At 33.4% G+C, this 25,931-nt stretch overlaps 1 protein-coding gene across 6 annotated transcripts in view; it reads left to right on the top strand.

The window, feature by feature from the left end:
* The window catches only part of SLC4A10 (solute carrier family 4 member 10), a 306,454-nt gene that overhangs the window by 82,873 nt on the left and 197,650 nt on the right, over positions 1–25,931 (top strand). For 5 of the 6 annotated variants that reach the window (XM_073883388.1, XM_073883375.1, XM_073883386.1 and 2 more), the window contains exon 1: positions 10,503–10,790. The exons of the other annotated variant lie outside the window; for it this stretch is intronic. In XM_073883388.1, coding sequence (XP_073739489.1) covers positions 10,710–10,790 — 81 coding nt within the window. In that variant the 5' untranslated portion in view covers positions 10,503–10,709. Of the gene's footprint in view, positions 1–10,502; positions 10,791–25,931 lie in introns of those variants that run through there. 6 annotated transcript variants of the gene reach the window in all.

Below are 25,931 nucleotides of genomic sequence, written 5' to 3'. Positions count from 1 at the left end.
TGCTCTCATTCATTAGAATATTTTTATAGAATATGTTTCCAGTAATTGAAATTTAAAAGATTATTATGGCTCTATTTATAGTCAGGCTTATGGAACATGTTTTCATTAAATTAAAAAAAAAAAAGAGCTTCTTTAAAGGCTAACTTCTGCCTTCCCAACCCATAAGCACTAAAGAGAACTAGAATTTAACAGAACAAATATTTGGTGACAGCAAATATCATGGCTGCCATTTATCATATTTCCCTTGTTTGAGTCATCTTTGAAACTGTTCTTCTATTTGCCACAAGAGTACCAGTTTTGAAACAACCATCCCCAAATAGGTGTATTTTAGTGGTCTGAAAAATGACAATTAGACTTCATTCTTTCACTGATTCTATAAATATTTTCAAGTACATGTTAAGTCAGGGAACTATATTAAGTGTAATATGAAAATGAATCATACACAGATTTTTGTTTTAAGGAGCTTAATAATTGAGAATGAGAGATAAAATAAGGCCATACATAACTCTAAAAGAAAGCGCAAATGCTTCAGAGAAGTCAGGAAGGAAAGTTGAGAATTCAAGAGCTGAGAGAGAGGTAAGACCAAAAGCATGTGAACAGGGAAGGCTTCATGGGCGATGTGTTTTCCTAAACTTTGATCAATAGGTAAGATCTAGATCTATGGAATGAAGGAAAAAGCATGCATTTCAACGACAGCAACAGCAGTTGTTAAGTACTATGTTGTAGGTAGGCACTGAGTGAATTAAGCACTATATGTTTTTAATTCCTCTAATCCTCAGAGAACACTATGTAGATAGGTACTCTTGTTATCTCCACTGTACTAATAAGGAAATGGAGGTCCACATAAGTATTATAAGTTGTAAAATATGCCACAGTTAAAAAATGACAGCACCGAGATCTGAACCAAGATCTGTACTTAGAGGGACAAGCAAAGCTAAAGGCTTTCAAGTACAGAATGATCACTGGGAATGGTGAGCCACTGGATGTAATAGAGTAGCAGACAACTAATAGAGAAGACTGTTAAGATTGGAAAGATCTGGCAGCATGAGACCATAGAGATCATAAAATGCTAGAGTAGGACATTTGTAAAGCGTTTTTGACTAGGTAGTAACAGTAATTTTAGATAGGTTGAAAATAATAATAAAGACTAAAAGAAGTTGCTGGATTTGGTAACTACCAAATTTGGTCATTAACATATCGATTGCATTTATTTAGTAATTACCCGCTGCCAGGATTGTGAGGCAAATGTTGCCAAAATTGAGAATAATGAGGGTAGAGAAATGGCCACTGGATATGGTAAGGGGAAAGGAACTTGTTATATTCTATTATGTACTTTACCCCTAACTTTAGCTTATCAACTTTCTCAGTGATTCATTGATTCTTCTTTCCCCTGTCTTGATCTTTTATATTGGTAGACTATGCTAATTGCCTTATACATATTTTCTTATTTAACCTTACAAACAATTTTATGAGATTGATAACATTATTAACTATATTTTGCAGATGAGAAAACTGAGGCTAGGAGCTTAAGCAACTTGCTCATGGTCACTAATTGGTGAATTAAAGATTTAATCAAAGTTTGTCTGACTCCCAAGCTGGTATAGTATAAAATTTGTGTCATATCCCGAATTAAAAAAAAAACATTCTTCTGTGTCTACATAGTTATCTGAAGTGTCTGCATTGCCATTTTCAGGTCTTGAAAACTCTACTCAGTTATGTATATACTACTGATTGTTTCATGATCTTATACCATTTTTTCTTTACTTTCTTGTCTTTTTTGGGGGGAGAAAGGGAATACTAAAACAAGCCAGCTTTCTTAGAATAAGAGCAAAGATTTATTCAGCAATTAGTCTGTGCCAGGCACTGTTTTAACTGCCTCACATATATTAATCACAAATAATTCTTGCAACAACCCTAGGAGGATATACATTATTTTACATATAAAGAATGAGGCAGAGAGTACATAGAGAACCCAAGGTTATAGAAACAGGATTTGAACTTCATAGTCTGTTTCTATAGCATGTGCTTTTAAACACAAACCTATGTGTCCTTTAGACAAATAAAGGGTGAGCTGTAAGCTGTTTTAATTTTTTTCAGTATTTTTTTTTTTTTGCTGTTAAAAATTGTATTTAGGGCCACCTGGGTGGCTCAGTCAGTTAAGCGCCCAACTCTTGGTTTCAGTTCAGGTCATGGTGTAATGGGTTGTGAGACTGAGTTTCCTGTCAGACTCCATGCTCAGCGGGGAGTCTGCTTAAAGATTTTCTCTCTCTGCCTCTCCCACACTCACACCTACACACACACGCTCTGTCTCTTTCTCTTTAAAATAATAAAAATTTAAATTCAATTAATTAACATATAGTGTATTATTTGTTTCAGAGGTAGAATTCAGTGATTCATCAGTTGTATATAACACCCAGTGCTCATTACATCATGTGCCCTCCTTAATGCCCATCACCCTTTTACCCTATCCCTCCACCGTCCAGCAACCCTCCAGCAACCCTGTTTGTTTCTTATGGTTAAGAGTTTCTTATGGTTTATCTCCCTCTCTGATTATGTCTTGTTTTATTTTTCCCTCCCTTCCTCTAAACTCTGTTTTGTTTCTTAAATTCCACATATGAGTGAAATCATATGATAATTGTCTTTCTCTGATTGACTTATTTTGCTTAGCATAATACACTGTAGTTCTATCCACATTGTTGCAAATGGCAAGATTTCATTTTTTTGATGACTGAGTAGTATTCCATTATGCATTATATATTATATATTTTATATATATATATACACATACATATACACACACACACACACATATATATCACATCTTCTTTATCCATTTATTGGTCAATGGACATCTGGGCTCTTTCCATAGTTTGGCGATTGTGGACATTGCTGCTATAAACATTGGGGTGCAGGTGCCCTTTCAGATCACTACATTTGTATCTTTGGGGTAAATACCTAGTAGTGCTGGGTTGTAGTGTAGCTCTATTTTCAAAATTTTTGAGGAACCTCCATACTGTTTTCTAGAGTGGCTGCACCAGCTTACATTCCCACCAACAGTGTAAGAAATTTCCCTTTTCTCCACATCCTCACCAACATCTGTCGTTTCCCGAATGGTTAATTTTAGCTATTCTGCCCTGTGTCAGGTGGTATCTCATTGTGGCTTTGATTTGTATTACCCTGATGCTGAGTGATGTTGAGCATTTTTTCATGTGTCTGTTGGCCATTTGTATGTCTTTGGAGGAATGTCTGTTCATGTCTACTGCCCATTTCTTGATTAGATTATTTGTTCTTTGGGTGTTGAATTTGATAAATTCTTTATAGATTTTGGATACTAGCCCTTTATCTGATAAGACATTTGCAGATATCTTCTCGCATTCTGTCAGTTGTCTTTTAGTTTTGTCGACTGTTTCCTTTGCTGTGCAAAAGCATTTTATCTTGAAGTCCCAATAGTTCATTTTTGCCCTTTCTACCCTTGCCTTTGGAGACATGTCTAGCAAGAAGTTGCTGAGACCAAGGTCGAAGAGGTTGCTGCCTGTGTTCTCCTCTAGGATTTTGATCAATTCCTGTCTCACATTGAGGTCTTTCATCTATTTTGAGTCTTATTTTTGTGTGTGGTGTAAGGAAATGGTCCAGTTTCATTCTTCTGCATGTAGCTGTCCAATTTTCCCAACACCATTTGTTGAAGAGTCTCTCTTTTTTCCACTGGACATTCTTTCCTGCTTTGTCAGAGATTAGTTGACCATAGAGTTGGAAGTCCATTTCTGGGCTCTCTATTGTGTTCCATTGATCTGTGTGTCTGTCTTTGTGCCAGTACCATACTGTCTTGATGATTACAGCTTTGTAATATACCTTGAAGTCCAGAATTGTGATGCCACCAGCTTTGGTTTTCTTTTTCAACATTTCTCTGGCTATTCGGGGTCTTTTCTGGTTCCATACAAATTTTAGGATTATTTGTTCCAGATCTGTGAAAAAAAGTGGGTGGTATTTTGATAGGGATTGCATTGAATTTATAGATTGCTCTAGGTAGTGTAGACATTTTAATAGTATTTGTTCTTCCAATCCATGAGCATGGAACGCTTTTCCATTTCTTTGTGTCTTCTTCAATTTCTTTCATGAGTGTTCTGTGATTTTTTGAGTACAGATGCTTTGCCTCTTTGGTTAGGTTTATTCCTAGGTATCTTAAGGTTTTTGGTGTAAAATAAATAAATCTTTAAAAAATCGTATTTATTTATGGCCTTTGACCCAGTCTACATTGAAATTAAAAAGGACAGTCTGTCTTCAATTTTTTGTAACTGTCCCTTTATATACAATTGTAGTATTAACAAAATTACATTTTAATAATGGGTAAATCTATTAGAAAATTTCACTCAAAAGATCATTATTTTATTGATTTTTTTAAACAGTGAAATCTTTTAAAGATCAAGCACATTGTGAATTTTTATTTATGTTCCCCCCCCCCATTTACTTAGGCCTGGAATAAATGATGCTTGGAGAGAATAAGTTTACACACACATAAAATTTGTCTTTACACATAGTATTTTCACTTCTCCTGAGTGGTTTCTTGGTTAAAGGTATATTTAATAACCATTTGAAAGATTTCCTAAGGCCACAAAAATCCATCTTTCTGTTTGTATGTTTGTGTGTCATATTTTGGAAGAGTGCAATAGCATTGCACTGGGTGAATGATTCTTCCTCTCTAGATTCATTTATTCTATAGACGTCACAGAGAAAAAATAAAGACTAATTTCCTATTTATAATTGCATTTTTAAAATTGAAGTATAGTTGACATAAAATGTTATATTAGTTTCAGGTGTACAACATAGTGATTTGACAATTCTATGTGTTACACAGTGCTCACCATGATAAGTGTGGTTACCATTGTCACCACAAAAAGTTATTATGGTACTATCGACTATATTCTCTATGCTGCATTGGTTTTTATTTATTTTTTTAATTTTTGTTTTTTCCTATGCTGCACTGGTTTTTATTTATATTTTTAATTTTAATTTTTTCCTATGCTGCACTGGTTCTTAATTAGTTAGCTTTGCCATATTTTAGTACCATTTATTCTAAGGTTATTGTTTTTGCTTTACAGTCATTGGATATGTTCCTTAGGGACCAGTGTTAAATCTTTGTGTATATGTATAGAAACAGGGAAGCTTATTTTTTCTAGGTTTTTGTTATTGTTGTTAGAAAATGTATAAACAAAACTGTATTTTGTTTAATTATCCTTAATTTCAGCTTTTGTCTTAATGAATGCCCAGTTTTCTGTTATTTTGATATTAACATATCGAGACTATTATTCTACATAAAGTTTATGTGATAATACCCAGTTCTGGCAAGGCAATGAGGAAATAAGATATTTTTGTTGGAGAATGTAAATGGATTTAATCCTTATGGAAGGTAATTTGGCATTTTTTATCCAAAACTTCAAAAATGTTTATATTCTTTGATACAGTAAGTTTACTTACTGTAATTTATCTTAAGGAAATAGAGGATATGTATAAGGCTGTTTCCAGAAAGATGCTTATTATGCTATTATTTATAATATTTGAAAATGGGAAAAAAAACCTGAAATGTCTAAGAATAGGGATTTGTTCAAGTATGTACCTCTATTTGATAGAATACCATTTAGCCATTAAACATTGTTATAGAAAATAATTTTTCATTTTTTTTCATATAACATTGAAGTTGGTGTGAGATCTGATTTGCCAGAAACAGTCTGTTCCAGCATTAACCCAAAAGAAATAGTGTGAAAGTAAACAGTCACATGCATGTATAATAATAAATGATATGCAAGGCACATCAATAGTTTTTTTTCTAGAGAGATAGAGAGTTAGAATGAGTGGGGGAGGAGCAAAGGGTGAGGGAAAGAATCTTAAGCAGGCTCCACACCCAATGAGGAGTCCACTGTGGGGCTCCATCTCATGACTCTGAGATCATGACATGAGCCAAAATCAAGAGTTGGATGCTTAACTGACTGAGCCACCCAGGCACCCCTCCCCTCAAGAATGATTTTTAAAGTATAGATAATCTAATAGAAAGAGATTTGAAAATTTTCATTAAAGTAGAGCAGAAATATGAGTAAAACATTAGGAAGACTGAAATTTGAGGCATAATTTTAGTGTTAAGAGGGAGCACATGAGAAACAAGAGTAGCTGTTCAACTTTAAAATCCCTTTCAGAAACTTTTCCCTATTTTTTATTAGAAAAAACTTGAACTCTGGTGTATATATTTGTAAAATGAGTCGTATTGGGGCCTGTCTTTTAAACTTCACTTTTTCATCTATTTTTTCAGTGTATATTTACATAGTTGTAATTGTACCACATAAATATATCTGGAGTCTTGTTTTATATTCCATGATCTACATTTTCCTCTGTCATTAACATCTTTCATTCATAATATTCAGTGGTTACATGGCATTTCATTTTTGTTATATGATAATTTACCTTTTTTCTTATATTCCTGTTTTTTCTTCTTCTATTATAATGTGGCACCAAACATCTTTGTGCATAAACCTTAATCTGCATTTTTTACTTTGGACAAATTCTCTAAACTGGATATACTGGAAAAGATTAAATATTTTTAAGGGCCTTAACACACTTTGCCAAGTTTCTTTGAAAAGATGAACTAATTAACACTTTTTAAAGCAGTGGTATTTAAACAAAGTGAATTACTTAAGTTTTTCAGAGGTATTCTTTGAAATAAGTTATCTAAATAAAAATAAAAAATAGATGCTTTATGATAAAATAAACTTTAATATAAAAAACTTGATTCTTATGGATATGTTTCTGAAGTATTTACTGTTTCACAACTATATATCAAAAATATATGAAACAATATTAAAATGGAAGTTATTTTAATTAATGAAGATAAAGTATATTACTACAAAGATATAACTGAAAGACAGTGATTTTATTGTGGAAAATGTGAAACTAGGAGACAGGAATTCTGAATTCTGGCCTTGGTTCTGCTATTAACTGACCTTGGACAAGCCACTTTATTTCTCTAAATTTCAGTTACCTTATCTGGAAAATGAGGGCGTTGGATCACATGGTCCCCGAAAGGTGAAAAATAGAAGCTAAATATGTGTTAATTATTGTAAAGCTCTTGCTGTTTGTAAGATGCTGATCCTTTATTATTTGGTATAGTCTGATACTCAACAAATCATTAACTACATAAAGTTACTTTTGATTTATGCTTTTCACTGTTTGTTTTGGTTCTTTCTTCATTCAGACCAAGGGGTTCCTTTGTTATGCTTTGGCTGGTCTTCATCCCTTTCATCAAACCTTTGTTAGAGAGATTTCTTAGGGAAAATGTAGAAGCATTGTGTCTTACTATTACAAGAATACCTTTAGAACACTGCTAAGAGTAGAACATTGTATGAATAATTTTTTTCACAGAGCAATGGTCATCTAAAAAATGGGTATCTATTAGTTTTAAGTGGTTAGTCCATGCTAAATTATTATCAAGTGGGTCAAGTAATGAATTATGAATACATAACTTTTCCAGTTAAATAATTTCACCAACTGGGTGGTAGAGAATATAAGAGCTTTTTTCCAGATTTTATATTTTTATTGCAGAGATTAAGTGTGTTGGCAAGAAAACACTGAAGAAAATTAGATTATATATACTAACTAATAATGGCCATGAAAACAAAGTTTATATCCATGTTATGACAAAATATGTGAAAGAAAAGCTCAATGTTCTGTTTATTTCTCATTTATTTAGTTATTTATAGTAACTTTGTAATGCACATTATGAGAAGACACAGAAGGAAAATAAAATGAGTGTTTTCACAATTTTCTATTTTATAAAAACCAGACATATACAAATGAAAAAGATAAATAACAATACAACAGAGCATGTGATGAAAGTATATTGATTGTCAAAATGAAACCTGTAAAAACAGAGGAGGTTAGGGACCAATCTTACATTTCTTCCTCCTGCATTTTTCACATTCAATCCCTTAATCTTATCCCTTTTAACTAAAAAGCATATCTAGAATCTCTCAATTTCTTTCCATTTCTACTGCTACCACTTTTGTCCAGGCCATAATGATCCCCTGCCCCAAATTATATAACTTGTTTTTCTTCCTCCAGTTTTGTTTTACACACTTGTTTCTATGCCATAGCTAGGGTAATGTGAGACTAAAGAAGTGTTTATGTTTGATAGCTTCTCGTTCCCCTAAGGATAAAGCTCAATGGCTTCTAAGTTCTAAGGCTTCCCATGCTTGGACTTTGGCTCATTCTTCTAGCCTTATCTCTCCCTTCTGTCCCACTTGCCCTTTGTAGTCCAACCACCTGTATTTACCATTCCTTGAAGGTGACCCTGCTTCTCAGTTTCAACAGTACTTGCTTAAGGAGATACTTTCTGATCTCTAGACTGGGGTCGGATGCCCTATTACTGTTCTTATGTGGCCTCCTAATTCTTCTGTTATAACAAAACATGTTTAAAACTTGTTTAATTATCTGCTTTTGTGATGGCATATTTTGTGTTGTCATGGCACCTATACAGTGTCTGACACATAGAAGGTGTTTGATATTTTATACATTAAGGAATGAATATAGAACGGGAGATGATGTAGTTTAGGAGGATCTTATTGAGAAGATAGATCTTCAAGAATGAGTTCCTATTTTGATGACAAGAGAGGAAATACTGCACAGATAAATCATGTTTCCCAACATATAATTTTCATCCAGGTGTGTGATTGTATACATAGAACCAAAATCCCAAATTCTTTGTCTGGACTTGTGCAGTTAGAGGCAGTAACTTCTCTAAAGGAATAGTGTGGATCGGGCTATCAAAGAAGCCTAATTTCTGTCTTTATTTTTTACAAAAAATGTATATTTTTAGATGTGATAACTGTTTTCCCCGTATATATTGAGATATAATTGACATATGGCATTGTGTAAGTTTGAGGTATACAACATGTTGATTTGATACACTTATATGTAGCAAAATAATTACCACCATGGTGCAACTTTCAAGTATGTAATACTGTATTATGAACAATAATCACTATGCTATACATTAGATTCCCAGGACTTATTTATCTTCTAACTGGAATTTTCTACTCTTTGACCAACATCTCCCCTTTCCTCCCAATCCCCCATCTTTTCCTCCACCCTCCAGCTTCTTAAAGAAGCCCAATCTTTAAGATTCATTTTGACTAGTCCCCACAATAATACATATTATGCTTATCCAATGTCATGAGTGGGAGAAGGGAAATTAAACTGAGTTATTAGTCTACATTGATCCAAAACATTTTCTGTAAGCACTTAAGCTATCATTAAATTTCATTTAGTTTATTTCACAGGTATATAAACAAATTTTTGTAGGTCTATAAATAAAGTGTTCATTAACTCAGGCTATACATAATGTGAAGGCTGTTTTAGGATAATAATACATTGTACTTGGTGTCCTAATTTTGAATTCAGTTAAATTGATTATAATTTTAGCTTATTTTTTGTTTTATTTCTAAAACACAATCTTTTGTCACATGGTAAAGAAAATATTTCCATTTATAATTTTAGAGGATGTTGTTTCTTTGTTATCAGACTACTTTACCAATCTTAAATTTCATGATTCCACTATGTTGTGGTGAAAGAAAGCATTATAAGAACCTTGCTGAACACAAATAAGACGCAGTGAAAAATCACAATCAAAATGCCAATAGCTTACATAGATATCGTTCCTATGTTTAACCATGCAGTTTTGGAATTTGACAATAGCACATTGTGTATGTGAAACTCTTTAGAAGAAGATATTAAAATATAAAAGATATTTTGATTTGAAGCGTGTTGGTCTAAAGAACATGAAATAAAAATGAAGTTCTTGAGGGGCCCCTGGGTGGTGCAGTCAGTTAAGCGTCTAACTCTTGGTTTTGGCTCAGGTTGTGATCTTAGGGCCATGGGATCGACACCTGTGTTGGGCTCCTCACTTGGCATGGAGCCTACATAAAAGACTCTCTCTCTCCCTCTGTGCACCCCCAAGCTCTCTCTTTCTCTAATAAATAAATAAATCTTTAAAAAAATGAAGTTCTTGAGAATTAAAAGTGAATATGCATTTACCTATTTGTCAACTGTTAAACACAGTTTTCAAAGATTGCCAGAATAAAAATTCTTCATTTTTAAGGACTTCTAATTTTGATGGGTTGGATGAATAATGATACATATGGTTTGGAGGGAAGTTTCCTTTAAAAGAGAGTACAATTTGCTTATTAAATCATTATACTAAAGCTTAGTCATGTATGAAGAAAACTGCCTAATAATTAAGAATTGATATTTTAACATGGCATTTGCAGCAGACATATTGGATACTTAATTAAGTAGAACATTGCTTATTTTTTAAAGGATTGACAAAATCAAACTCTTTTTGGCAAGTGAAATTTTTGTAGTAGCAGAAGTGGGAAACCTAAAGGATGTGGCTCATTCTCTGTTTGGATGATGCAGAATTGCTCCAAGCAGTAAGCTTACTGTTTTCAGACAGCATTAGCAGCTTCAGCAAATACAACTGTGTCATCGTCCCTTAATACGGGGTGTTTGTAACTGCAAAGGGGAGACGATAAACAATATATGTGATTTGATATCTTCTTGATGGCTTAAATAGATACTGATGGACAGATCTGCTCTTTGATGTTTTCTTCACTAGCCCTGAAGATGCTGAGACATAGAGATGCCTGTGATTATCTTTTATAAGACAGGAAATGCAATCTTTAGGGGTTTCTGGAAATAGAAAGGTCATGCAGTCTGGAACCTGTGAGCCTTTTCAATCTCTAAGTCATCAGGTATGACCTCATGAATTATGATGATACTATTAGATTGTAGAGTTATTGCTTTTTCTAGCTCTTAGTCATGTAGAATATATTAATCAATGTAATTATTTATTATTATCAGATTTTTCTTAGGATATTTGAACAAGTGATATTTATAGTAATAGATACCAGCTGAACAATATGAATTTTAGAAATGCATATGTGTGTTTTTGAGTTTGTGTTTACTTGAGCTATTTTTTTTGGGAAATAGGGAGTAAGGAAAGATTCTTTTTTTGTGATTAAAAGCAAGGTTTGGGGCTCTCCAGATTTTTCCAGATTAAGCCTGAACGCAGTCAAACTGCATCTCTTATTTCAAATGATAAAAATTGCATAATTTGTTCAAACTGATAAGGATACCTCGTAGCAAGCTGCTTATAGATAGGGACATATTAAAAAAATTTTTATCTGGTATTTCGTAAGCAAAGAAATAGATGTTGCTACCATTGTAGTGTGCAACCACACAGCAATACAAGTTTGATGAGTGAAATCATGTTTACCAGCATCTGAGCTATAAGCTGATTTCCTGAAATTTGTGTTTCAGTATCTGAACTGTTTTAAAAGGCATAAATTTAAATTATTTCTCCGATCTCTTGAGATAATGAAGCTCTTGGTCCTCTTAATGTAGATATCTGCTTAAGGCATTGCTTATAGCTGAAAGCAGATGATAAATCTGTTTTTTTGTTTTTGCTTTTGTTTTTTACAAAGAATGCTTGTGACATTTAAGCTTGTTTAAGATTTTTTGATCCAGAGATACTCTGCATTAGCTTACTTTCATTTTCAAAATGAAAAGACTTGACTACATTAAACATGTTAATTACAAAGAGTAGATAATCATCAAAGCAAAGAAATTGGATTTATATTTCCATTTTATCCTGAAGCTCTGCTATTTATTTTAAACTATTTTATCAAGTTATAATGCATTTAACTTTATTTTGTTATAGCATTCCTTCAGAATGACGTAGTAGGGCAAGAAAATGTGCCTGTGTTTGACATTCCAATTTTGAAGAAAAGATTTTTTTTATATTATGCATATTTCTTTCTTAATTTTAGAGAACTTGTTAGATATTTGACCGGGTATTCCATATTAAATGAGCAAAAAATGATTGAATGTTACAGCATTTCTCATCAGAAAGATAGTTTTGTCTTCATGATTCTGTAGTATAGTTAGGACTTAGTGCCTCATCAGGGTGATGCTATAGTAATAAAAATGAATATGTTTAGCAGAAGACAGAATTTGGAGTCTAAAACAATGATTTAATTCAGTTAAGGGGTTAGTTTCTCCTTTTTAATTAAAAAGACATTAAAAATTATACCTACTGATATTGGCTATAATTTATATGTTATTCAGGCTACTTAGCCAGCTTATATTCTTATTAGTAGGGAAGATTGCCATATTCTTAAGCTTGATTAGTTTTGGAATTATTTGAATATACCTTTTAGTTGCAACAAAACCTGTTTAATCTGTTAGAATTTATTTCCAGTATTTGCATGTATTAGTCACTATGAGTACATTCTGTTTCTTGGCATTGCTTTGGGATTCCTCTAGGTATTGGTTTTACAGCATTTTGCTATTTTTCACTGTATTTATGGCCTTTCAAAGGAACCAAACCATAAAGATTTTTGATAACTTTCCTTTAGTGGCACTTAAAGGATATCTCAATAATTTTGTAAGGTGAAAAAATTACTGCCTTAGAGTTGTTATTTCTTTTACAAATTGAAGAAAAATTTCTTTCTGTTGCTATGTCAAAATGCATTACCTTAAAAAGTAGGGATTGTTCAGAATGTCACAGACAGTTAAATTTAATGTCAACCTTTTTCCCTTTGTGGCAAGATGATCTTGACCTTTTGAGTGGAATTGATTGTAAATCTGCCCAGTAATGATTGGTCATCTGCTTTTTACAATGGCTGCCTCTGTTTTTGCTATTTTACACAGCATTTCATTTTACATTATGAAGGTTTCTAAAGCTAAGCTGTCTATAAGTAACTGAGTATTGTTCAGTTCGGTCAGCATTATGTGGAAGCTGATCATTTGCACAATACTGTGTTTGGTGTTGTGAGAAATAAAGAAAAGAAAAAGTTGTTTCTTCCTTTCAAGGAGATTATGAGAAAATGTACACAATGAACCATGTTTACGTTTTGAATTGACTTTTCAAAGATGGTATGTACAATCAGTTTTAACCTCGTGTAAACTGATGAATCCTTGGATAAGTTACATATAACTCTTTTTCTTTTCATGTAAATTTCTTGGAATTAGAGCAATAAAAGATTGGGTCAAAGTGTATAATTAAGCATTTCATAATTTTGACAACTGCATTAAATTCTTTTATAATGTGTAATTTGTTGTACCAAGGCATTATAAACTGTGAATCAATAAAATAATTTTTTATGTTTTATAGGCCATAGTTGGCAACTGATGTTGAGAGTAAGATGGATCTAGTCCGTTGGTAGGAAACAGAAGCAGGGACCTTCAAGAATTAGCTCAAAACAGAGATGTGACCAGTCCAATCTAATTCTGTATTATGGAAGGGGGCTTTGACTTCATAGAGATTAAATTTTGGAAATAAAGAGTAGCAAGTTTGGGAGTGTTTGATGCTAACTAGGTCCCTGGGGAGTTTTTTCAATAAAATCGGGGGACTAGGATTTTCTTCATGCTTTGAGAAAGGGGACTGAGAGGAACTTGTATGGATGTAGGCCTTAGCCAGCTAGCTGTTGGACATCCAGACACCACTTATCTCTTTCATACCAGTATGCTGGCTGAAAGTAACAGGGAGGTGGGTAGAGCAGATGGAAAACCCTTGTTTCCTCCAGAATCCTAAACTGGGGCATGCTGCCCAATAGTGCCTCCAAAGTACCTGTTTTCTTATATTAGAGTAACAAAAAAAAAAAAAGATAGGCAAATTTTTCTGGTTTGTAATAGCTAGCTGGCTGCAGTAAGAGGTGGCGAGTACGGTGGTTAAGTATCTGGGCTGCCACATTCACTGGGTTCAGAGCTTAGCTATACCATTTACCAGCTATATGATCTTGGGCAAATTACTTAACCTTTCCGGGCATCAGTTTTCTTGTTTGTAATATAGAGATAATAATTGTACCTACCTCAAAGAGTTGTTGTGAAGACCAAGTGAGACAATGTATATAAAACATTTGTAAGACTACCTGGTATATAACAAGCACATTATTACAAAAATTATTTGTTGACAAGACATTAGTATATACACTCTGTGAGATAAGATGGGCTATTGGCAGGTGTTCGTAATGGTAGTCATGCAGGTTAGTTTTGTTCTCTCTCCATTCTCCTTATCAAATAAGGAATTCAGTTAGAAACAGACTATACTGAAATAAAGATGGCTATAAAAATTCAAACAAAGAAAAACATCCTACATCTGATTAAATTCTAACATTTACTGACTATAGGAATTGTGATTTGATGAAAAGTGTTGTGTTTCAAATTATTTTGCATCTGCTTGCTAGGCTGACTTAAACTTTTATTAGTAGTCTATGTATAGATTCTTTGCTTTCTTATGTTATACCAACTACTTCATTCATGACAAAAAAGATTACTGGACCTTGTCAAGTCTTCTTTAGTTGTAGTTGAAGATTAAAATTTAGGAGTAAAAAATCCAGGTTTAAGGAAAATAATAGAGAAGTTATACAGCTTAGATTTAATGATCTGCATTATTTTTAATCATTAAAAATGTCTAGGGCAAAAACCTTCACTGAAAGTTAAACACAACTTGTTTTGTTTTAATTTTATTTGTTAATGAATATTTTTATTCTAGATGAAAGACTAAAATGACATTATAAATAGTAGTGTTATAAATACAATACTGTATATGAATAGAACAATTCATGTTCCTATTTGATAGAGTATGCTATTTTGAATTACTGGCTTTATTAATGTAAAAACATCCATAGTTGACCCTGGAGCAATGGACGGGTGGGGTTAGGGATGCTGATCCCTTGCACAGTTGAAAATCTATGCATAACTTTGACTTCCCTAAAACTCAACTACCAGGAGTCTACTATTGACTGGAAGCCTTACTGATAACATAAACAGTCAATTAACACCTCTTTTGTCTGTTATATGTATTACATACTGTATTCTTACAATAAAGTGAGCTAGAGAAAAGAAAATGTTGTTAAGAAAACCATTAGGAAAAGAAAATGCATTTAATGTACTGTACTGTATTTATACTTAAAAAAAATCCACATATAAGTGGACCTGTCTGCTTCAAACCCATGTTGTTCTGTCAAGCTCCAGAGTCCAAGTGAGTAATTTGATATTTGGATGAAATGTAAATGTTTAGGTATTACATTTTAGTTCTCTTTTCTTGAGCAATTTTCTCAATGTGCAAGTATTTCCCCCAAATTGGCACAGGGTCAATCAAATCTCAGCACAATGCAATTTTTTCAAATAAACAAACATACAAAATCTGGTGATGTTCTAGTAAGCACAGTACGAGGCAAAGATATAAAGACCAATAAGCCCCTGCTTCAGGGAGTCACATTTAGTGAGTCATAAACACTAAATACATGTAATTGCAACAGAATGTGGAAAGTAGTGAGTGCCTTGGGGATTCAAAAGAGAGAAGAAAGAACACAAATCATTCTGCTGTGAATTCAGTGGGCGGAATATTTCAAGCTGAGTAGGGAGAAGAGAGGAGAGAGTAGATGAGGAGTTAGGGAAGTACGGAAAAGGTAGCACTTGAGGTAGACCTTGAAGACTGTCCAAGATGGGTAAAGGTCATTTTGGGCAGAAGAAACAACACGAACAGAGATAGGGAGACAGAAAGCAAATAATATGTTTGAAAAGTATGGAGTAGTTCATTTTGGCTATAGCCTGGTGGCGTAATTCAGGCTAACACAGGAAGGTTTGTTGGGACTAGATAGTATAGTCTTAAATTTTAGATTGTGATTTCTAAACTGAGAACATTTCTGTGCTGATTTACTTATTCTTGGAAGAAAATAAAATAAAAAAACAAAAGAGCAGCACCTATATTTTGCAGTGCTTCTTAGAGCTCTAACCCTCTTGAGACTTTGAAAATGAAAATTAAATTCCTGAGTAGATTTAGTAGTTAGTAGACAAGGTAGGGGGTAGAAGCAAAATGAAGGATTTTAATAAAATTCTCTATCAAAATTGCATGTGAGAGCATTTCTGTCTATCCACAATCACTCAGAAGTCCTAGATTTCAGATCCTAAGAGACCTCCTGCTTGTCCCTGATGTAAACTCTATTTTATTGGTAGGTAATCTGATTTAGCTTTGGCTTTATTTTTGACATTTCCTAGATCAAGGACAATCTAGTGGGATCATTTTAATACAATGACTATACATGTCACTATGGTGAATATTTGGATAATAAGGACTTTGTCTTTGGGAAAATTGGAAATAGAAATGCTGTTTATAATCATGGAAATCGTAGGGTTATTTTAGCTTTACTCTTTGTTCATTTAGAGATGATGAAGTAAATCATCATTGCTAAATACTTTTAATATCGCTTTTAAATCTCCTCCATGCACCAGAAGCGTTTCAGTATTTCCTATGGTTAATAAAAAAGCTGGGTAACATCCAAGAGCAGATTTCCTTTAGATGTGACAGCTGGGGTGTGACTTTGTTATCAGACCCAGGAAGATGATATTTGTGCATGGGAATTGTGAAAAAATTGGAATTGAATACTCTTACTAGCACATTATCTATACAAAGTATGTCAGACGTGAAACTCATGGAATACCACAAGTGCAAGTAAAAATGAAACCGGACACAGTAACGCTTTTGGCTCTATTTTTAGCAGACCCATATAAGTGAGAATATTCTGTTTCTTCCTATAGAAGTCTGAATTACTTGAAAACCCCATTTTCTAGTTCTTGTGAGGTTGTTCTTATTAATCCTTGTGCTTCACATTGCCTGGAAAAGAGTTATATTTATAGTAGGGACCCAACAAAATTTCAGTACTTGTTTTAGCATCGTAGATCCATTTCTGGGAGAAACCTTGGAGATCATTGGGCTTTGGGTTACTTTTAAACTTTAAAAATTTGAACATGTTTTTCTCAAAAACAAGTAAGTAAAAGACATTTAGTGATGTGATCCTTTCCACACCCCACACCTTTCACCAAAAATGATAATATTGATATTTATATTGATAATGATATTGCTTTATCAAATTCCTCTTTCTAAAAGGCGAAAGAGCCTTGTTTCAATGAAGTACATTGCAAAATGTGCTGCATATAAATGTGTACATCTATTCCTATCCATCTATTTTTTTTAAGATTTATTTATTTATTGTAGAGAGAGGGAGAGCACGAGTGGGAGGGGGAGAGAGAGAGGGAGAGAATCTTAAGCAGACTCCATGCTGAGCCAGAGCCTGACACAGGGCTTCGTCTCACGACCCTGAGATCATGACATGAGCCAAAACCAAGAGTCAGTTGCTCAACTGACTGCACCACCTAGGCGCCCCTCCATTTCTTTAAAAAAAAAAAACAAAACATTTATTCAGTCTCATAAGAATTTGTCTATTGCAAAGTATAGAGGGAGGCAGTATAGCATAGTAGTTAACAGCTAGTTATCGAGCTGGACTCCCTTGTTTGGATCCCATATCTTCTACTTCCCTGGCATTGTTTATTTTAGGAAAATTACCTGATCTCCATTTTCCTCAGTATTGTCTTCTGTAAAATGGGGGTGCTAAATTGCTAATCTCTAGAGTTCTAATGAGAATCAATTGAGTTAATCAATTAATACAAGTAAGGTACTTGAAACAGTGTATTAGAATTACTTCCCACTGGAAGGAACTTACATTATGTATATACACACATATTTAGCACATGCATATATACATACATACACATATATTTAGTACATATGTGTGTATACATACATATACATTATACTTTAATTACATACAGTATACTAAGTAAGACACTAAGTAGCTTGCCTAGGATTAAAATTGCCAGCAAAGGATAGGATGATATGGGACTCAAACCCGAAAGTCTAGCTCTAGAGCTCTTGCTCTTAACCACTGTGTTTGCTTAGGGTTATATACACTTGAATTAGATAACCATGATTAAGTTAGTATGGTCTAAATGCCAAATTGAGATAAGAGATGTCAAGGCAAACTGAAACTGCTGTGGAAGACTTCATGGAGGAGGTTTTAACTTACTTTCATTATACTCTTTTTTGGTTTCTCTTCCACTACAAAAAATACATGTAAAGTCATTAGCACGGTTCCTACCATAGAGCTCAATAAATTATAGTTATTATTGTCATAATCTTTCTGATAATTTCTTCTCAATCTCCCCTAGTTGGTGCAATCTATTTGAAAACAGTACTCATTTATACTCATGACTTACATTACCGACTAGTGATTCTTAATTGTGACGATGCATCAGAATTGAATGTTTAGTTTTCTAAAAACATTGAGGCACCAAGCTTATCTCAGAAGTACTAAAGTCTTCTGCATTTACAAAAAGCTTTCCAAGTGAATCTCATGAGCAGCCAGAATTGAGAACTGCTGCTTCACTTGGTGATTTCAGAGTAGAATAGAATAGTATTCCAAATCCATAGCTCAAATCTGCATCTTAACCTCATTGCAGTGTTTCAGACATTGCATCGTTAGACATCTCTGCTCATTTATTTTATAAATATCTCAAACTTGCTATATCCCAAACTAACTTATTATTTTCTCTTCAAAACCTTTTGTTTTCCATAGCATGATGACCTGATCATTTTTTTCAACTTTTTTTATCCTAATCTTAGATTCAATTACTAACCAAGTTATGTAGATTCTTTCTGCTAGGGAGTCTAAAGTTTATTCCTTCTTTCCATTTCCCATTGTCTTGACCTTAGTATGAATTCATATTCATTTTTCACCTGAACTATTATAATAATTTTTAACTGATGTTTCTTTTTCTTCCCATTGCCCATCCCTAAAGCAACCTACTCATTATCACTCAGCTACCTTAGTACTCTTTCCAGAATGTGAACCAGGAACAGGCATTTGCCTACTTAAATTAATTCTAAGGCTCCTCATTACTTTCAAGATAATTTTCAGAGTTCAGATAAGTGAGAACAAACAGTATTTGTCTTTCTCTGACTTATTTCACTTAATACCCTCAGTCCATCCATGTTGGCACAAATATCAAGATTTCCTTCTTTCTCATGGCTGAATAATATTCCATTGTATTTATTTTGTCCATTTATCTACCTTTGGGCAAATTAGGTTATTTCCCTATCTTGGAAATTATGAATAAAGTGACAATGAGCATAGGAGTGCAGATAGCTCTTGAGATCGTGATTTTATTTCTTTTGGATATATACCCAGAAGCAGAATTCCTGCATCATATGGTAGTTCTATTTGTAATTTGTTGAGGAATGAGGAAGTGACATTTAAACTTAGCCATCTTTAGTTAAATTTAGTCTAAATTCTATTAGTTAGATAGAAACCTTTTTTTTTTAAAGATTTTATTTATTTGAAATACAGAGAGACAAAGTGAGAGAAGGAACATAAGCAGGGGGAGTGAGAGAGGGAGAAGCAGGCTTCCTGCTGAGCAGGGAGCCTGATGTGGGGCTTGATCCCAGGACTCTGGGATCATGACCTGAGCCAAAGGCAGCTGCTTAATGACTGAGCCACCCAGGCGCCCCTAGATAGAAACCTGTTAAAATGCTGTCCTTTTTGCATATAATGTATTTGGCCCCTCATTTCTCTTATATTTGCCTGGCTCACTCTTTATTCTGCCTCAAGATTTATTTAGGTTAAGCATTTGCCTCCTACTGAAACATTCCCTTAATTCCTTCAGAGTGAATTAAGTGTTTTTCCCTAATGTTCCTCTGGATTCCAGTATTTACCTTAAGTGAAGCACAATACATTCTATATTGTAGCCATGATTTTTCTTGTCTTGACTCTGAACTATTTAAGGGCAAAGGCAGTGTCTTATTTCTTTAGAGCTAACACAAATACAGTGCCTGGCATATGGTAACTATTTAATACATTTTTGTTGAATAACAGAAAGGGGAATTAGTATGAAAAGTTCATGGAAAATATGACCTGGACACATTAGGAATTCATATTACCTGAAGTATATAAGTAGGGTTGAACCAGACTATAGTTTTTAAAGTTAAATTAAGGAATTTTAGGTTTTATGATTAACTAATATACTGCCTTTGCAGTGTAGCATATTGACCTGCCTTCAAACCAGTCTCTACCCCTTAATAGTTAAGGGTTCTGGGAGAGTTTCTGAGCCTCTTTAAGTCTCAGAATGCTCATCTGTTTTTGAGGATTTCTAGTGAGTAAACGTCTGTAGAGTTCTAGCACTGTGCATGGCACATTGCAAGCCTTACAATGAATGTTAGGTCTTCTTCTTCTTCTTCTTCTTCTTCTTCTTTTGTTAGTTGTTATGATTACTGCAATTATATGGAACACTGAGAAAAGTCAGACAGCTAAGAGACTAATGATGTCAGAGTGCAGAGTTAGAATTATCCAGTGATTGACCATTCAGATTGCCATCAGAGAAACAAAATTTTAGTTTTAATTCTTTAAAATTTAATTCTTTAAAATTTTAGTTCTAATTCTAGCTCTACTATTGCCTTATTGTAAAGCTTGAATGTATCTGAATTTCCTCATACAAAATATTACAATAAAAGTAATAGTATTAATGCTTTCTTCACCAGGATGTTATAATCATTTGGGATGTCTAAAGAAAAAAAAACCTGTCAAATTAAAAATAGTGGGGATTTGTATCTTTTGAAGTCACAGATATCACATGCTTTTGTATAAGTTGTGCCATTTGCTTGGAATGCTCTTCTTTTTATTCCTTGTAATCTTATTTGTCCTTTAAGATTCAGTTTAAGCATCGGTTAGTGGTATTATTGCATTCTCTCCAATATAATTAATATGTATGATTAATGTATATTATTATATATTATTCTCTCCAATATAATTAATATGTATAATTAAGATAATATTAATTAACAATTATAAAAATTATAAAAATTGAAATTGTTCTGTAGAACACCTGTGTGACAAAATTAGGAACAAACACAATAAAATTAAGCGAGGATAGACACTAAACACTAAATATCGGGCTACAAGGCATTGTTTCACATATAAATTATGGCTTTTTGCTTTAAAGATGTGTCTTCTTCAAACCATAATGGCAATCAGTACTTTTCAGTTACTTGATGTTAGGGTAGTCATAGCTAACTGTATGTGGCTGCTTGCCGATCATTTGATTGACTGAGTCACAATTATTGTAATATTTCTGTAGAATTTGAAGTCATATCTTTCTTTGTTCTTCCTATTCCCCTTCCCTCCTTGAAAATTCTCTAGAAACTTAGAAATAAATGAGATATACATATATAATGCGTGTTAAAGTATTCTTTTCCAAGTTACTATTATTTAAGAAAATAAATTCTTATATAAGCTTTCATGTATATAAAATTCATATTTTATCTATTAAAAGGACTTTTATTCATTGGAGATGACCAGTTCATAATTAACTGGATTTTCTTTTAAATGTTTTCACATTTTTATTTATTTTTTAAATATTGTATTATTTATTTGAGAGAGAGAGAGATTGAGTGTGCACAAGCCGGGGGAGAGGAAGAGGGAGAAGTAGATTCACTGCTGATCCCAGGACCCAGAGATCATGACCTGAGCCCAAGTCAGATGCTTAACTGGCTGAGCCACCCAGGGCCCCTAAATGTTTTCACATTTTAAATTACAAATGCAACTACTACATGGTCAATGTTAATGGATTTTTCATCTCAAAAGCAGGCAATGTAGCAGGCAATTGTGTTCCTTTCTCTGGTCCTTTTTGTTGTCGTCATGGACTTATGAAAACTGATTATTTGCCTAAAATGAGAAAAGCTTATCTTCAATGTCATATTAATTCATTTCTTGGTTTGGTGTGTGTTCTCCAAACTTAGACTGATTTCTTTCACAAACTTCAGAAGATGGAGGAATCTGAAGTAGAGAGGAAACGGAAGCCGTGTTGTGTGATTAACTGAGATTTTTGTTTAAACGTTGTGGGATCCTGAGTTTTCTCATCTTTAAAATGAGAATCATGGATTGGATGATTTTAGAATCTTCCCAGAAGCCATATTTCAAGTCCATTTTTCTAATATTTCCAGTTTTAAAGTTTTAAGTCAATATTACCCTTTCTTTATTCACATACTTAAAATTACCTGTTGGGGGGGGTCTACATTTTTTTTCATTCTTTCCTTGTAATGTGGACCCTTTCTTTTAGACATTTTTCATTGTTTTTTCTCACAGTTCCATTATTTTCATCCCTTTTCATTTTAAAAATCTCTGCTCTCACTTAGCTATTTCTACACCAAAGAATATGTTCTTTACTCTCTGTTTCCTTAAGTTCTTCCTTTAAGACCTTTCTTTATTTCATACAAAAGCACATTCTATCATTCTATTGCATTTTAAAGGACTACTTTTAAATGGCCCAGACATGACACACCATAACTTTTGCTTATGCCCCTTTGGTCAACACTAGTTACTCCAAGTCCCTGAGAAATGTATAATATTTTTCTTGTATCCAGGAAGAGAAAGAGGACAACACAATATTGTGAACGTTAGTAACAATCACACTTTAAGATTAAAAAATCAAAATATATAACTGTATATGCATATATATTCTTATATAGATTAGAGGAAAATGTAGAAAATTGTAAAATTTAGAAAGAAGCTTGAGTGCCATTTAATTTTTTTCCTAAAATATCTATTGTTGTTACTGTTAATGTTATTTATGTGGTATGTTAAAATTGGGAGAAAAATGGCTAAGTTTTGAGAAAATGAAGCAGTATGTCACACAGTAGAAAGAACATGAATTTTATTTTTTTTTAAATTTTTTATTGTTATGTTAATCACCATATATTACATCATTAGTTTTTGATGCAATAAGAACATGAATTTTAAAGTCATATAAAATTTGATTCAAATCCTAATCCTGTCTCATATTAGTTGTGCAAGTTATACTCTTGGGCAAGTCATTTAGTCTGTCTTAACTGAGCTTCAGATTCTTCATCTTTGAAGTAGGGATAAAAATATTTACCTTCTGAAACCATTGGGAGGATTATATAAGATAAAGTGTATTTATTTAACTAATACTAATGTAGAACTCCCAGGTACTATTTTATGCAGGTTAGCAATATGTAACTCATTTAATCTTCGTAAAAACCATATAAAGTAAATACTGTAATCCCCATTTTGCATTTGAGGAAACCAAGACAGAAAGAACTTACTCAAAGTCAAATGGTTAAGTAAGTAGTAAGTATCAAAACTGGATATGAATCCTGGTTGTCTGGTTTTCGAGATTTTCTTAGCGACTACTCTGCTTCCTCTTACGGACCTTTTCTAAGTGCCTATCGACAGAATGAGTTTAATAAATAAGAAATATTTATAGCTATAATGCTAGGTACAAATCAGTTTTGGCTGTTTCTATTATATAATAAGTAGAGGAACAGATTATTCACATAAGTTTCTAATAATTGGGCTTTGGTTCTTCTACATAGAGGAAATTCTAACATCTCAATTGAACATCAATGATAGTCTTTGGTCTTGTGAAGGGAATAAGTAGTTAAGCAAATATAAGAAGTTATTCATCATCTTAAGAGAGTTGAACAATGCAGGGGTTGGGGTGCTAACCCCCACACACAGTTGAAAACCCATGTATAATTTTGATTCCCCCAAAACTTAACTACTGATAATCTACTGTTGACCTGAAGCCTTACTGATAAGAGAATCAATGAACATATTTTGTATGTTATATGTATTATATTCTGGAAAATGCTATTAAGAAAATCATAAGGCAGAGAAAATACACTTAATGTATTTATTGAAAAAAATCTGCATATAAGTGGACCCACACAGTTCCAACTCGTATTGTTCAAGGGTCAACTGTATACATTTTTATTTTCGTCCTTTGCCTTTTTCACATTTCCCATTTCTAATTTAATTCCATTTCCCCCCACATTTAGGGTTTTTAATTTTCTTCCTATATATCCCTTGAATTTTAAAATTTTGAATTAAAGAATTTAAGAACACAGGTTGGTTGGTTTTGTTCTTTTTTAGATCTAAAGGGGAAAGTAAATAAAATGGCCCTCTCTTCTCCCTTTCTCACATTTTTGGCATTTGTATAGGAAAATCACTTTGCTTAAAGTTGGTATTAAATATAACAGAAGTCGATTTTTTGTAACTGCATCAGTAATCAGGTTTCTACCACTTTATTAATGATACTGTAGAGCATATCACTAATAAACAATCACTGAGGTTAAAGAAAAAAATCACCAAACTGCTTAGACTAGTTTATTTTGCTTTTTAAGTATTTAAACACTACACTTTTCATCACTCATGGGTATACTCAAAGTATCTCCTTTCACTGCTTGTTTTCTTATCGCTGAATTTCATCTTCTAATGTTTTATTTATCTCACTCCTCAGTACCATTTTATTTACCTAAAAATATCTTAAAATTTTTCTGTTTATTTAATCCATAATGCCTTATAAATATTATTTTATTATCCCCATTCTCTGGCTTGGTTTGGTTTTGCTTATATTAGGAAACTTCTTTCCATCTAATTATTGAATATGCAAGCCCACTTCACCTATAAATCATTAAAATACAGACACTATGAGCTTATTTCTGTTTAAATAATTCATATAATTTACTATTGTGTATGTAGGACAACTCAGAACTGTCCTAGTTTATGATGAGCAGGCCAAATACTTCTGTAGTGCTCGAATTGTGTAGATTCTTACAAAGTTGTAAAGAACAAGTCCTTACTGTGGAAACGGTAAAAATTACTAATTGGGGCTTCTGGGTGGCTCAGTCAGTTGAGTGTCTGACTTCAGCTTGGGTGGTGGTCTTGGGGTCCTCAGATCAGCCCTGCACTGGGCTCTGCACTCAGTGGGGGAGTCAGCTTGTCCCTCTCCCTTTCCCAGTGCTCCTCCCCCTCCCCCTGCTCATGCTCTCTCTCTCTCAAATAAATAAGTAAAATCTTAAAAAAAAATCAAAACCACAATGAAATACTACCTCACACCAGTCAAATTAACAACTCGGGAAACAACAGATGTTGGTGACAGTGCAGAGAACGGGGAACTCTCTTACACTGTTGGTGGGAAAGCAAACTGGTGCAGCTCTGGAAAACAGTATGGAGTTTACTCAGAAAGTTAAAATTAGAACTACCCTACAACCCAGCAATTGCACTACTAGGTTTTTATCCAAAAGATACAAACATAGTGATTCGAAGGGGCACATGCACCCCAATGTTTACAGCAGCAGTGTCCACAATAGCTAAAATATGGAAAGAGCCCAGATGTCCAACAGATGAATGGATAAAGAAGGTCTGATATTAATTATATATATATATATATAAAATGGAATATTACTCCACCTACAAAAAGAATGAAATCTTACCATTTGCAATGACATGGATGGAACTAGAGGGTATTATGCTAAGCAAAATAGGTCAGTCAGAGAAAGACAAATATCACATGATTTCATTCATATGTGGAATTTAAGAAACAAAACAGATGAACATAGGGGAAGGGAAGGAAAAATAAAATAAGGTGAAAACAGAGAGGGAGACAAACCATAAGACTCTTAACTCTAGGAAACAAACTGACGGTTGCTGGAGGGGAGGTAGATGGGGAGATGGGGTAACTGGGTGATGGGCATTAAAGAGGGCACTTGATGTAATGAGCACTGGGTGTTATATGCAACTGATGAATCACTAAATTCTACCTCTGAAACTAATAATACACTATATGTTAATTAAATTGAATTTAAATAAAAAATTTTAAAAAAGAAAAAGATTGCTAATTCTAAAATGTATACATATACTTTATCCCCTTCTTATAATTGATACTAATTGATACTATAAGTCTATAGTATATCAGTAAAACTATCAGGATTTGGGGTGACAGCAGTGGAGAAGGGTGCTGATATATGGAAGAGTTATAAATGTTATTGTCTTAGGTTAGAGCACAGATAGCTACATGAATGCAAACCAAAAATGACCCTTATTTACACTGAAGTAGAAAACAGTATAAAAATAAATCAGCTATTGTACAACTAGAAAGGATTCTAGAAATCATGAAGTTGGTTTTTAAACTCATTT

Source organism: Callorhinus ursinus, unplaced genomic scaffold (assembly GCF_003265705.2).
Source record: "Callorhinus ursinus isolate GAN/ISIS: 27379988/994484 unplaced genomic scaffold, GSC_fseal_2.0 scaffold2, whole genome shotgun sequence".
NCBI lineage: Eukaryota > Metazoa > Chordata > Mammalia > Carnivora > Otariidae > Callorhinus > Callorhinus ursinus.
The sequence above is the reverse complement of the archived record's forward strand: the minus strand, read 5'-3'. Positions and strand labels throughout refer to the sequence as shown.